This window comes from Psittacula echo (assembly GCF_963264785.1).
Source record: "Psittacula echo genome assembly, chromosome: 17".
Classification (NCBI taxonomy): Eukaryota; Metazoa; Chordata; class Aves; order Psittaciformes; family Psittacidae; genus Psittacula; species Psittacula echo.
This window is the reverse complement of record NC_137753.1, coordinates 8,056,784-8,070,234: the sequence shown is the minus strand read 5'-3', so window position 1 is coordinate 8,070,234 and position 13,451 is coordinate 8,056,784. Positions and strand designations below refer to the sequence as shown.

Sequence of the window (13,451 nt, the reverse complement as noted above, 5' to 3'; positions counted from 1 at the left end):
TGGCAGGATCTGGGAATGCCGGCCCTGCCACCCCGCCTCGTACCACAGGGCGCGCCACACTCAACATGGCGCCTCCCGTCAGGCCGCCGCCACTCCCAAGATGGCGGCCGGCAGCGCCCAGCCCCTCCTTCCCCGCCATGGGAGGACGGGGACTTCCTTCCGCTTCGGAACTGCGCAACGCCAAGATGGCGGCGGCCGTGGTGGGAGTCTCCTTGAGGCGCGGCGTCCCCGCGCGGCTGCTGCGAGCCGGGCCGCGGCCGGTGAGGGGCCGGGAGCTGCCGTGCGCCGGGCAGCGGGCGGGGGGACGTTGGTGGGGGGCGAGGGGCTGAGGGCTTGGGGCGACAGAGAGGGTTTGGGGGGCAGGAGGGGGTGCAGGGGTCTCGGGGGGGGAGCTGGGGGGTGTGAGGGGTCACAGAGGGACCTGGGGGTGGTTGCAGAGGGGTCTGTGGGGCAGGAGGGTGTCCAGCACGCAGCACAGGGTGGGAAGAGGGTTCAGAGTGGGTAGGATAAGAGGGGGGAAGCTTGGGGAAAGAGGATGTGTTGGGAATGTTGAGGAAGGTCTGGGGACAAAATACTGGGAGCGGGGTTGGGAAAGGGTTTATGGGGAGATAGAGGTTGTCAAGAAATGGGGGTTCTGCAGGAGGTCCTGAAGGGGGTTGGGAAGAGATGTGGGAACAGGAGGAATAGGGCTGAGGGGTAATTTGGGGAGAGGTGAGTAGGGGCAGGTGGCCTGGAGTGGGAATGCCATGAGGAGGTGGTTTGTTAGCCTGGAGCTGGGTCGAGAAGTGACTGGGAGCTTCTGAGGGCAGTTCTGGGGCAGGGGCAGGAAGGAGTGCCTGCAGGCACTTTGTTTTAGCACTGTCTCCTTTCCCTCATGAAGGAGGCAGCTGCATGCTGAAGGATCCAGTGCTGCAGCAAAGCCCTGCGAGGGTATCCCATAAACTGCCCAAATGCAATGCGGCGATGGCTCCTGCAGCTCTCAGCCCAACCGTGTGGCCTCAGGTCCTTTTGGTGCCTGGCTAAAAGCCACCTGAAGGGACCTCAGGGCTGCTTTGCTCTTTGAGTACAGGTGTGCCGGGGAGCGCAGACGGCAGCCGCGGCATCGCCCCGTCTCAAGAAGTTTGCCATCTACAGATGGGATCCCGATAAGCCTGGGGACAAGCCCCGCATGCAGACCTACGAAGTGGATTTGAATAAGTGAGTGTGGCCCGTTAGGGAGAAGCATTGCTGCCAGGCAGACGTGCTGGGGCTGCCTGGGCACGCAGGTACCTGACAAGTGATAACGGAGCAGCGCTTGAGCTGGCAGCTAAAGGTGTCAGCAGTCTCATTAAGCTTAAACCGTGTTGGAGTGGCCAGGAAGGTAGTGTCTCAGCTTGTGTTACAGGGCACCTTGTCCTCAGCACCGTTGAGATCATCAGTTTCCTCATAAATCTTACTAGCATCATGTGAGATGATTTCCCCTGCCTCATCTGTCAGTGCTGGGTGTGATGAATTCAGCTGTGCCCTGAAGGCCAGTGTCTCAATAGCTGTCAGTAGTAAAATGGTCACTTTGTTTTGTCATTTCCATGAGGTTTTTCCTGTGTTCCTGAGTTGTTTTGAAGGCTTGAAGGTGTTTGTGGCTCTGTTAAGCTTTGTTTACGTGGAAAATCTTGGGGCATATTCCATAGGGAAACTGTTTTATGTATAGCCAGCAGTCCCAAACCTGGCAGATAAGATGGAAGCTTCATCAACTCTTCACGTAGTTTTCTTCTCACTTAGTTACTTCTGATACATAGATCACATTGAACCTGTACTAATGACCTGCACACCTTGGTGTAGCTGTCACCCAGAAAGCTCTTCTCTGTGGCCCTGTGAAGAGGAGCAATCTCATCTGTGGTGCAGAAACCTTCACATGGGCATGTGTGCCTTGATTTCCCTGCATTCCAGTTGCTGCTGTACTCTTGCCAGCGGAATTGCCCTCGAGTCCTTTCTGAAAACTCCACATACAAAGCCACCCAGCTCCCTGCTTAAGAAGCACATGGTGGAGAGCTCAAATTTTGGGGTGACTTGCACCAGTTAACCATTTGTGGGGGGTACCTTCCTTGCTGTGTCACTTAAGTTGTCCAGGAGTGTGTTTCTGTGCGCAGCACTGCCTCTTGTGACCAACAAGGACAGGCAGACTTGTTAAAACCTGACCCAAAAGGACAGGACTGGTAGAGAGACGCTTGCTTTCCAGTTGTGCTGTGTGAACCCTCTGCAGCTGAGCCAGGTCTTCTGTGCATTGGCAAGAGAAAGGGCTTCTCTCTCACCAGAGGCACATGGGCACATGCTGATCAAGAGATTTCTATCTTGGTGCCTGGGATTGGAAGAAAAAGTGTGGTTTTAATTGTGGTTGATAAAAGTGTTGCTTGGTTGTTGTCAGAGATCTAGCGCTGAGGCAGGGAGGAGGAATTATACAGCTTCACGGACTCTGTTTTCTCTTGCAGATGTGGGCCTATGGTGCTCGATGCTCTCATCAAGATCAAAAACGAGATCGACTCCACTCTGACCTTCCGCAGGTCGTGTAGGGAAGGTAAGAAGGATTTTCCTGCTGCTGCACTGGAGCTTGTCCTTGATTTGTTGTGACAGCACCCGTGTAACCACTAGAAAAGTCCAGGGCAGATGGCAGTGTACTGCTGTCCTCTTCAGCTGCTGCGTATGAAGCCCCCAATGAATCAAGTAGTAAAGTGAAAGCTCATCTTCACAGGGTGTAATCACACAACACTGAGCCATGAGCAATGTGTTTAGACAGCCCCAGTCCTTCCAGTTTGTCCTAATCTTGTTCATCTTGCTGCCCTCCAGTGACGGACTGCCTTGGGAATTCCAGCCAGGGAGATGACAGCAGCAGAACTGAGGAGGCAGACACGAGTAGGAATGAATCGTAGGGGCTGCTGAGGCAATAAGGAAGGATGTAACTGGAAGAGTACTTAGGACTTCTAGTAATAGCTTCAGGAATCTTTTTTTGGCCCTTTGACTAAGCGAAAGGACTGATTGAGGAAGAGGCCATCTGGTGGTTTTCCGTGGCAGAGCTGGTTCTCAGACAGGTACAAATGAACATGTCTGCTTAAGCTGCATTAAAACTTACCTATAAGAACTACCCTAATTCATGGGCAATGTTGGGGAACTCAGCTTAAAATGCTAGCTGAGGAAGTGCAAGAAGGGAGGATTCCTTTATGGCATGACTTCTGATTTAATTAGGTGGGGTTAGGAGTATGAGAAATTGAGGTGCAGCTGATGCCTTAAGATGTTTTGACTTGGATCTCAATGAAAAGCTGCTTTAAAGCGGCAGTTTCCTGTAGAATCTGCATAGCAGGTGGAGGAATTCCATGCAGTGTGGTTGTTCTCAGAGTCTGATGCTGAGATAGTCAGCAGCTGACTTGCCCTGAATACTTTGAGAACCTGAAGACAGATTTTCAAGCTGGGCTGGTTCAATCTTGCCCCTTTTCTGCCATGCAGGGTTAAGAAAACCACCTGATCACACATTCCTGTTGCATACTTGTGGGCCTGTGTCTGCAATCCCAATTCCTTCTCCAGTTGACTGGAAAATACTTGTAACCATCTCTCGAGTGGGAGGAATAACCTTGTTCAAGTGCCAGCCTTTAGCTGGCAGTGAGGGAAGGCCAGCTCATGAGCCTCATGAGCCTCACTGATGAGGCTCATCAGTATGAGGAGCAGTGGCATTTCTCTGACTCATATCAATTGATATGTGGCAAATCCCCTGAAATTAGAATTTTGCCCTTTCAACATTTGTCTTCCTTCTAATGTGATGATTCAGGCATCGATCGGAATTGGACACCCGAGCTCCTGACCTGAGCAGTATCTGTGACAGTTCTGTGACAGTTCTGGGGTGCTGCTTTTTTCTTGTAAACCTTGGCCTTTCCTGGGCTTCATCTGATCCTTCTGTTACTGGGAGATCATTATTGGTGTCATTTAATCCGTTTGTTAAGCTATTTATATGCTGTTTGTTCTGGTGAGTGTCTGTCCTCTCACCTCTGAAAGTTAATAAGTACAGTTTTTGATACTGCTCTACTCTGCTACAGAAGGCACAGAGAGAAGCTTCTGGCTTAGAGACTTTATCGTATCATATAATGGTTTGTGTGGATGGGACCTTAAAGCTCATACAGTTCCAACCCCCTGCCACAGGCAGGGACACCTTCCACTGGAGCAGCTTGCTCCAAGCCCCTGTGTCCAACCTGGCCTTGAACACTGCCAGGGATGAGGCAGCCACAGCTCCTCTGGGCACCCTGGGCCAGCGTCTCAGCACCCTCACAGGGAAGAGCTTCTGCCTAAGAGCTCATCTCAGTCTCCCCTCGGGCAGGTTCAAGCCATTCCCCTTGTCCTGTCCCTACAGGCCCTTGTCCCAAGCCCCTCTGCAGGTTTCCTGCAGCCCCTTTAGGCACTGGAGCTGCTCTCAGGTCTCCCCTTCAGGAGCCTTCTCTTGTCCAGGCTGCCCCAGCCCAGCTCTCTCAGCCTGGCTCCAGAGCAGAGCTGCTCCAGCCCTCGCAGCATCTCCATGGCCTCCTCTGGCCTCGCTCCAGCAGCTCCACGTCCCTCTTGTGCTGCTGCCCCAGAGCTGGATCAGGGCTGCAGGGGGGTCTCCCCAGAGCACAGCAGAGGGGCAGGATCCCCTCCCTGAGCTGCTGCTCCCGCTCTGGGGGTGCAGCCCAGCACACGGGGGGGTTCTGGGCTCAAGCGCTCACTGAAGCTGGGTCATGGGGAGCTTCTCATTGACCAACACCTGCAGGTTCTTCTCCTCAGGGCTGCTCCATCCCATCTCCCCCAGCCTGGAGCTGTGCCTGGAATTGCCCTGACCCTTGCGCTTGGCCCTGTTGAATTTCATGAGGCGTGCACAGTCCCACCTCTCCAGCCTGTCATGATCTCTCTGCATGGCATCCCTTCCCTCCCTCCAGCGTGTTAACTGCACCCCACAGCTCAGTGTCATTGGCCTTGTTTTATGTTCCTGACCTTCAGGGATGCTTTTGACCCATCACTGTAGGGCAGATGGGGGATGCACCTGGTTCCCATGTTATAATCTTGGTGTTTGCTGCTTCACATCGATACAAGCTTGTGCTTCAAACTTGTGAATGAAGCCGAATGGTTTCTCCACCCTAAGTAGCACGTACAGCTAATGAATGATGCGAAAGGGATGAGGTGTCCAAGCCACTTGTTTTCTGCTGTGGAAGAAAGCTCAACGCTGAGAATGAGTTTTGGCTTTAATGAAAGTGACTCCTGTGTTTGTTCTTTATTTAAGTAGCAACATGTTTGAGCCAATGGCAACTTCTGGCATTTTCCTTGTCACGTACAGAGTTTCCTGAAGACAGCCTGGGGGCATGCTTGGGGCCAAGAAGATCTTTCTTGAGTAGGATAAGAGGGTAAATATCTGATGCTTTACTCTTTTTCTCCCACTCAGGCATCTGTGGCTCCTGTGCCATGAACATTGCTGGTGGAAACACGCTGGCCTGTATCAAAAAAATTGACCCTGATCTCAACAAGATCACTAAAATCTACCCTCTCCCCCACATGTATGTGGTGAAGGACCTTGTCCCAGTGAGTATCTGCCTCCTTCAGCTTGCCACCGAGGATGGTGCTGTTCCAGGCAGCATGGGGTTTGGATTGGGTTGGAAAGGGAGGTGCCAACAAGATCAGGTCTCACAGTTGAGGTGTTACTCCTGTTTTCTGGCTTGGGTGGGTCTGAACCTCACAGCAGTGACTAAATCTGGCCTCACTTGGAGGAATGTGGCAGGTTGAGGTTGAAAATGCCACCTTCCATGGGAGGGGTAGCAGATGTTCAGTGTCATGCATCAAATTAGCTTAATAAATGTGACCTCTTTTGACTTCTAGGACTTGAGTAACTTTTATGCACAGTACAAATCCATTGAGCCTTACCTGAAGAAGAAGGATGAGTCGAAAGAGGGCAAGGAGCAGTACCTGCAGTCCATAGAAGACCGTCAGAAACTGGTCACTGCTTCTTTTCTACCCTTGAGATCCCTTCCAGATAAGACCTGGGTTAAACACTAACATGCAGTAGCTTCTAGTTCCTTTAATGATCAAGCTGTCTGGTGCAAAACGCCACATGGGTGGAATCTGCTCCTGAAATGCAGCATCCTGCCTGGCACGCTGGTGTTGCTAAGGATAACATCTGCTAATGAAATGCAGTCATGGTTGTGATGAGGACTCTGATCTCATTTCCACTGTCTGTAAAAACACTATAAAAGCTACAGGCTTGTAATATCCTAGTGGAGATAAGGCACTACAGTTCATGCTGGCATGCAGGCTGTCAGGCTTGGCGCTCTCTTGTCTAGCTGCAGCATGCTAAGCAGTGCTTTCATGTTGCTGCTTGCTGGGTTTTACCCTAAAAGCAGTTTTACCCTAAAAACTAATGGCAAACAGCTAAACCCTTTTGGATGTGGAGCGCAAGCGTGATGTGTCTGTGCATGAGTTAAATGTCGGGCTTTTGAGGGGATTTTTCTGGGCATAGAGTGGTGCTGATCCAAACCTGCAGAAAGCTGAAGGGTGTCTGAGGAGCAGCTGAGACTCAGCAGCCTTTCTGAAAAGCTGATAGTGTGGGTAAGTTCTTGTCTGGATTTCCTTGGCTGCCACAGGAGGTAGCAGTAAATCAGCAGTTTCTCTTTTGCCTCTGACGCGTCTTGATCCATCGCTTCATGGATCAAAGCTCAGCCTGTCACTGCGTAGGCACAAAGTGGGCAGGCTGCCTCCGTTTTGGCAAGTGGTAAAAGCGAGGTGAGTATGAACAGCAGAGAGGAAGGCTGATGAAAGGAGATGCAATAAAACCCCATGAGCTGCAGTCATCTTGAAAGTTTTCCATGAGGGGTGTGCTTGCTGCAAAGCTGCAGGGCAGTGAATAGGCCCATCATGTGCCCCAGATGTCGGCAGTGTCATGAGACTGGTGCTGTGACATTCTCAACAACCACAGGGTTTTACAGTCTGAAAGAATCTTTATCTGAGGGCAACAGATAGTTCTGCACCACTTCATGAGGTTATCTGATCCGTTTTATCTTGTTGCTGAAGTTCCTCTTGCTGTGAGAACAGTGCAGGAGAAATGTGGATACAGCTGGAAAACCTCCACCTTTTCCTTTGCATCATCAGTGATTTGAAATGTTACAGTGAGAAATAAGACAAATTTGGGGTGAGAAAGTAACTCTGGCTTGCAGAGCTCTGGCAAAGCTTTCTGAAAGACTAATGCAGGTGACTTGTTAAAGCTCCGAGGAGTTCTGGCATCAGGTACTGGATGTAATGATCCTTTTGTCCCAGAACAACATTCAGGTACATAAATTAAGCTGGACTGGACTCTGGCTCTTAGCCTGGGGGGTTGATTGAGCTACTAGGAGGCTTGGGAGAGTTTGTCTTCTGCCCAGTGTCACTTCCATGTAGGCCTTCAGTGCCTTCATCTCTGTGTAAATGATGACATGGCTCAAGGCTCGCACTGTTCCCATTCTCTAAGTGCTTGGGGATGCCCTTGAAGCACATGCTGACCTAAAGCTCTTCTCCCTGAGGCTGTGGGGCAGACGTTGCTTTCTCTCTCCTGCACAGCCTTGAATCATTACTTGATAACACATTTATTCCTTTGTTAGCCACTCTCTGGGACAGGCTGGAAGGATGGAATGCCAGAGGATCAAGCCATTTCCTCAGTTTTCTTCAGTTTATGCTTTTTCCCCCATTGTCGCAAACCCCTGGTTTATTAAATGGGTTGAGTTGGGAGGATGGAACATGGAAAGGACCTGCATGTAGGAATTGCTTTCTTCCAGCAGTGCTGCTTCAGTGTAAGGTTTTCAGAGCCGCTCTGTTGCACCAAGTCACTAGAGGGGAAAAGTGGTGAGGGAAGCACATGCTCTTGTAAATCCCCTCTTTAAAAGAGGGCTTTGTCATGGGTTTCTGGAGTGACTTGACTGTGGTCTCCTACCCCATGCAGGACGGGCTCTATGAGTGCATCCTGTGTGCCTGCTGCAGCACCAGCTGCCCCAGTTACTGGTGGAACGGGGACAAGTACTTGGGTCCTGCTGTGCTGATGCAGGTAAGGACAGATCCTGTTTGTCATGTGGGGCTGCTGGGGGAGTCCCTCACCTAAAAGCAGGACAGATAGGTGGGACAGTATTGCACAGTCCACATCTTGGGCTGGAATTCCTGAGGGAGGTGTTGCTTTTAATGCTTCCCACTGGTTACAACACCTTGAAGAAGCATTTGGTGTGTCAATGGCACTGACTTCCAGGCCTATCGCTGGATGATTGACTCCAGGGATGACTACACAGAGGAGCGTCTGGCTCAGCTTCAAGACCCGTTCTCTCTCTACCGTTGTCACACTATCATGAATTGCACAAGGACTTGCCCTAAGGTATGTGTATGTCCTGTCTGTGTCCCTTGTAGGGTTCCTGGATTGTTTCCAAGCACCCTGCCTGAAAACCAACAGGGAAACACTCTAAGCTTAAGGCTTACTTTTTTCCTCAAGGTTGCCTTGGCTTGTTCAGCCTCTTGAAACACAGTGAGTTACCAGCAGTTGTGCTTACAATAGTGACTGTACAAGAGGACATGGCAAAGTTTGTATTAGACACTGCAAGAACATCTCTTCCTTGTGAGCAAGGCTGTGGCTTTAAGAACCTGTTTCCAAGCTTTGGAGTGTGACAATAGGGTGCTGGTCATGAGAGGAACACTGGCAGAAATGGTACAGGGAGGTTTGTGCTGTGTGGTCCCATCAGTGGTGTGAGCACCACAATACTTTTAACCCTCCACAGTGCAACCTTAAACTCCAATAGTAGCAACTATCCCTGGTGTATTGTGCAACTTGCGTAATGGAGAAGGCTACAAGAAGCTTTCAGCACCTCAGAGGGACGTGTTTTATGCTGACATCCTGCTGTTAGGACATTTCCCAGACGGTCTGGTTCTCTGGTATTTCTTTTGAGAACTGAGTAAGCTTTCCCAAACCAGAGCATGCCTCTTCCTCATCTTGCAATGACCTTGTGCCTGTTGTTGGGCAGATTACTGAGTTTTGCTTTCCTGCCAGCTGTGCTTTGCACAGCCTTTGCTTGCACCTGGTGGTGGAGTAATTCCTGAGCTGTGAACTAATATGAAGGTAAATATTTGGCAGATGACAGATGGGAAGAGGAGGTGATTGAGATCTGGGCTCACACGGTGCATGCTCATTTCTCCATGTGTTTCTCAAGTGATGCCCTGACTACAGACAATTCCCCCTTTGTTAAGGGAGCTAGCTCCTGATCAGTGTCAGCTGTTTAGCTGAAGGTGTAGGTTCAACTTGAAGATCTGGCTGTATGTAGGAGTGTACATAGTGTGAGGAAACAGCACTTGGCCTTGAGCTTGAGACACCTTTGTGGTTAATAACACATTGCCCCTAACATGCTCTAATCCTGTCAGTTGTCTTCATCAGCCCTGGTAGACTGCACAGTGAGCTCTGCCCGAGGGGCAGTTCCTGTGCAGTTCCTGTTCCATTCTCAGCCATACTCTCATCTTGAGATTAGCCATGCTCAGTTTGGTAGCAGTGCTGCAGGATTGCCTTTGTGACTTGATGTGTCTATACTGTAGGGAAACCTCCGTAGGAAAGCTTAGCTGGCTTGTGTGAGGAGAATTTACAGCTGGTGACTTGGTTCTTGCTCACTTCCCCAGTGTTCTCCAAAACAGTTTTATTTCTGGTAAGGAGAAAAGCCACATCAGCTTTTCCACGTTTCAGCCTGGAGGAGAGAAGCTGCTTGGAGATCTCAGGGCAGCTTTCAGTGTCTGAAGGGGGCCTGCAAGGATGCAAGAGGGGGACTCTTCATCAGAAACTGTAGCAATAGGACAAGGAAACAGGAGAGGTTTAGGTTGGAGATAAGGCAGAAGCTCTTCCCTGTGAGGGTGCTGAGGCGCTGGCCCAGGGTGCCCAGAGAAGCTGTGGCTGCCCCATCCCTGGCAGTGTTCAAGGCCAGGTTGGACACAGGGGCTTGGAGCAAGCTGCTCCAGTGGAAGGGGTCCCTGCCTGTGGCAGGGGGTTGGAGCTGGAGGAGCTTTAGGCTCCCTTCCAACACAAACCATTCTTTATGGTCTCTTGTACCATCGCTGTCGGGTTTTACAAGGCAGTTTCCTGTCTCCAGAACTCATTATAACCCCTATAAAACTGTTGAATTCTGCCCTGCTTAAGCTTCATTAGAAGTTCCTGTCCCTCAGCTGCTCACTTGTCTTTGATCCTTGTGTTGCTGATTCAAAACCAGTCCTCCAAAGTCAAATGAGCAGTGGGCAAGTGCTGCTGGCTCAGCCTGCAGGTGGAGGAGGTGAGCTCCCAGCACTGCTGCTCTACTCCAGACTGCTTTTACCCTTGTAAATTGAGCTGGAGTGCAGCAAACCTGCAGCAGCGTGCTGAAACCCATGGCTCTGCGTGCCATGATGCCTGGCCTGCCTGAAGCCAACTCTTCAGAGCTGCCTCTCATTATGCTTTAACCTCCCAGCGTTGAAAAGGAAGCACAAGATTAGGCTGGACTCCAGCTTTTAGGGGAAAAAAGGGGTGCTGAGCACCTCCTCTGCCAGCTGTTTGTGTGAGTAGCAGCACATTTGTGACCTTACCATGACTTAGACTGGGGTGAAGCAGGAGGTGGGGGCTTTAACGTGCTGATTTTCCTGGTTTTTAGGGTTTGAACCCTGGTAAAGCAATTGCTGAGATCAAGAAGATGATGGCAACTTACAAACAGAAGGCGACTGCTGCGTAATGCTGCTCCCTAACTGGAAGTGGAACACACAAACACGCTTTACCTGAAAGGAATTTATACCTGATTGAGCAAGAGAAGGTTCCAGCAGGCAGTTTGGTGTTTTCCCTATAGGTTTGCACGTACAATAAATACTGTAAAGAACAAAAAAGAGCTGTTACTTTATTAACAATACTGAACTGATGCTTCTGCCTCTGGTGTAGCATCCCCAGGCTCTTTGGGATGGGGTTTTGAGTGTGTAAGGAGCTGGGGTCACCTCTGAGGCTCTGCTGTGGATGAGGATTTGAACATGGCCCCATGGCAGAGATGAATAGAGACGGAATATCTGTGGTGACCTTGAATCCCATGTCTTGAAAGCGAGTGCATGTGTGGGAAGGGACCTGCAAGTCATAAACCCTGTGGCAATGAGCAGGAAAATGATGGAAGTGGCTGGGAAAGGGGAATGTTGGAAAAATCTCACCCTGTTCTGGAATCTCCTGGGAATCCCTTTGGGCACCTTAGTGAGGATCTGGACCTCACAGAGCCAAAGGCCAGTGGCGGTGCTGTTAGGACAGAGGTGTCTTGCTACTGCCCTGCTTGTTGGGCTTACTTTCTATTCCAACTCCTTAAGTAGATTTGTTAGAACAGGGTTGAATCTTCCTCTTCACTCCAGTACAAGTGGTTTTGTAGCTCCTGATTGCCCAAACTTGTGATGTTCAGAGTTGATGGGTTGTTGCTTGAAGCAGCAGTTTTCAGTCTTAGGGGGGCGGAGAGAAGGGAAGTGCTTTGTTTTGCTCTCTAATAGATAAATTTATATCTAGATGGAGTAAAAACTTCTGGAAATGTCGTGATGCTGCTTCTGAGACGTGCTGTGCTCACCAGGATGCTGTCAGCGGGCAGCAGCTGAAGACAGAAGTGGCAGAAGAAGTTGTCCACAAGGCTTAATCCCAAAATGACCAGGGTTTTTCCCTATAGCTATCTATCCCACAGCAGTGGAGCCTCCTGGCTGCCTCAGGAGGCTGAGCTGATGTTGCTGCCTTAATATTCAGCTGTAGGAATACTTGGGGGCTGCAATTCTGTGTCACTGAATTGCCCATCTGTTCTGTGTCTTCAGTGTTGGAGCACCCTGCTCTAGTGGAAATGTCCCTGCCCATGGCAGGGGTTGGAACTGGAGGAGCCAGAGAAAACATTGGCTTTATCTCCCTTCCTGGCACAGAAACCGAAGCTGCCTTGTGCAGGGATGGGGATGGGGGCACGGTGGCATTTGGGGTGAGGGGGTCAGAGCAGCCCTGCTTATAGCATTGGGTTTGCAGTGGTTGGAGCCCCACAAAGCAGAGCTGTGGCTGGGGGGATGGTGCTCTGCTCTAGGGGAGCAGTTTGGGGCTGCACCCGGTTCATGGATTCAGAATCCCCCTTGGAGCAGCTTTCCAGGAGGAAACCCTGCACCAGTGTGCAAATGAGCGGAGAGAAAAGAGGGGGGCTGCAAACCCCCTTTTGGGGGGCATCCTTACATGGGAGTGCAAGCCTCCTTTAGGGCACAGAGCCCATTGTCTTTCCTTGCAGGATATGAGGGTGCAAAGCCTCATTTGGGGGTCAGAGCCAGTGCATTTCCTTGCAAGATGTGGGTTACAAAGCACCCTTTGTGGGGCAGCCTTTTGCCTTTGCAATATATGGGCATGAAAACACCTTTTGGGGGAAGAGTCAGTGCATTTCTTTGCAAGATGTGAGGGTACAAAGCCCTTTTGGTGGCGCAGAGCCAGTGCATTTCCTTGCAGGATATGGGGGGTGCAAACCCTGTTTGGGGTGCAGAGCCTGGTGCATTTCCTTGCAGGATGTGGGGTTTAAAAGCACTTTTGGGGTGCAGCCCTTTACCTTTCCTTGCAAGATGTGGGAGTGCAAAGCCACATTGGGGGGCAGAGCCAGTGCATTTCCTTGCAGGATCTGGGGTGCAAAGCCCTAATGAGAGTTAATCCCAGGTTATGTTGGGACGCTGTTTTGCTTTTGGGGGGGGTAAGTGACTACAAGTCCCAGCATCCCCCGTGCTCCGCCCTTCCGGGGCTCCAGTCCGTGTCCGCCCGCCATGAGCTCAGGTCGGGGGGGTCCCACGCCCGGTGTTTGGGGGTGCAGAGGGGGTGCAGCGACCCCCCCGCTTGCCCCATAGGGGTTCGCGCATCGTGCGTGTCCCCGGGGTTGCACTTGGCTGTGCGGGTGCCTTGGGTTGTGCGGGTTGGGGATTGCATTAGGGTGCAAGGGGGGAGCGCACGCTCACTCTATTCAGCGTTATTTTGCCTTTTTTTGCCTTATTTCACCTTATTTTGCAGCATGGGGAGGAAGTGGGGATGGTGCAGAGCGGGGTTCAACCCCCCTCCCCCCATGGATTTTGTGGGGGTTCAGAGCAAAGAGGAGCGCAGCATCACCCCCGAGGAGCCTTTAGCGCACGCTGGGGTGCTGTGGGTCTGGCCAGCGCGGATCCTGATTCTGGGCTTGTTTGTTAGGGGGAGCTGCTGCTTTTAATGGGTGCTTCCTTACTGCAGAACCGGTTTGGCTTCACATCCCGTCGGGACACGAGCGCTCAGCCCCGCTCCGGCCGGCACCGCTCCATGGGGCCGTGTGGAGAGGCTCCTGCTGATGAATCCACCCAGAACGTGGGGAAACGAAACCCGAAGTGACGCGTTCGGATGCTCCGAAAGGCTGCGGCTGGATCCCTGCGGCACAGCGGGAGCCGCTTCCCTGCCAGCAGGTTATTCCCAC

The 13,451-nt window shown here is 51.4% G+C and overlaps 1 protein-coding gene across 2 annotated transcripts; it reads left to right on the top strand.

The window, feature by feature from the left end:
- Positions 1 to 170: 170 nt before the first annotated feature.
- Positions 171 to 13,386, top strand: SDHB (succinate dehydrogenase complex iron sulfur subunit B). Of its 2 annotated transcripts, none has more exons than XM_080631146.1 (8): positions 171 to 260; positions 1,070 to 1,197; positions 2,466 to 2,551; positions 5,429 to 5,565; positions 5,860 to 5,976; positions 7,949 to 8,050; positions 8,246 to 8,368; positions 13,235 to 13,386. In XM_080631146.1, the coding sequence occupies exons 1-8, from the start codon at positions 186 to 188 to the stop codon at positions 13,367 to 13,369; spliced, it is 903 nt and encodes a 300-aa protein (XP_080487272.1). In that variant the 5' UTR covers positions 171 to 185; the 3' UTR covers positions 13,370 to 13,386. The 2 variants fall into 2 exon arrangements, with proteins under 2 accessions (XP_080487272.1, XP_080487273.1); XM_080631147.1 differs by lacking the exon at positions 13,235 to 13,386 and adding an exon at positions 10,647 to 10,899.
- Positions 13,387 to 13,451: the final 65 nt, after the last annotated feature.

What these genes read in the sequence shown, in the direction of transcription:
- SDHB (XM_080631146.1), top strand. Translation starts at nt 186, where the DNA reads ATGGCGGCGGCCGTGGTGGGAGTCTCCTTGAGGCGCGGCGTCCCCGCG. An exon ending in TGCGAGCCGGGCCGCGGCCG is followed by an intron (nt 261 to 1,069) that starts GTGAGGGGCCGG and finishes CTTTGAGTACAG; the next exon opens with GTGTGCCGGGGAGCGCAGAC. An exon ending in TGGTGAAGGACCTTGTCCCA is followed by an intron (nt 5,566 to 5,859) that starts GTGAGTATCTGC and finishes TTTGACTTCTAG; the next exon opens with GACTTGAGTAACTTTTATGC.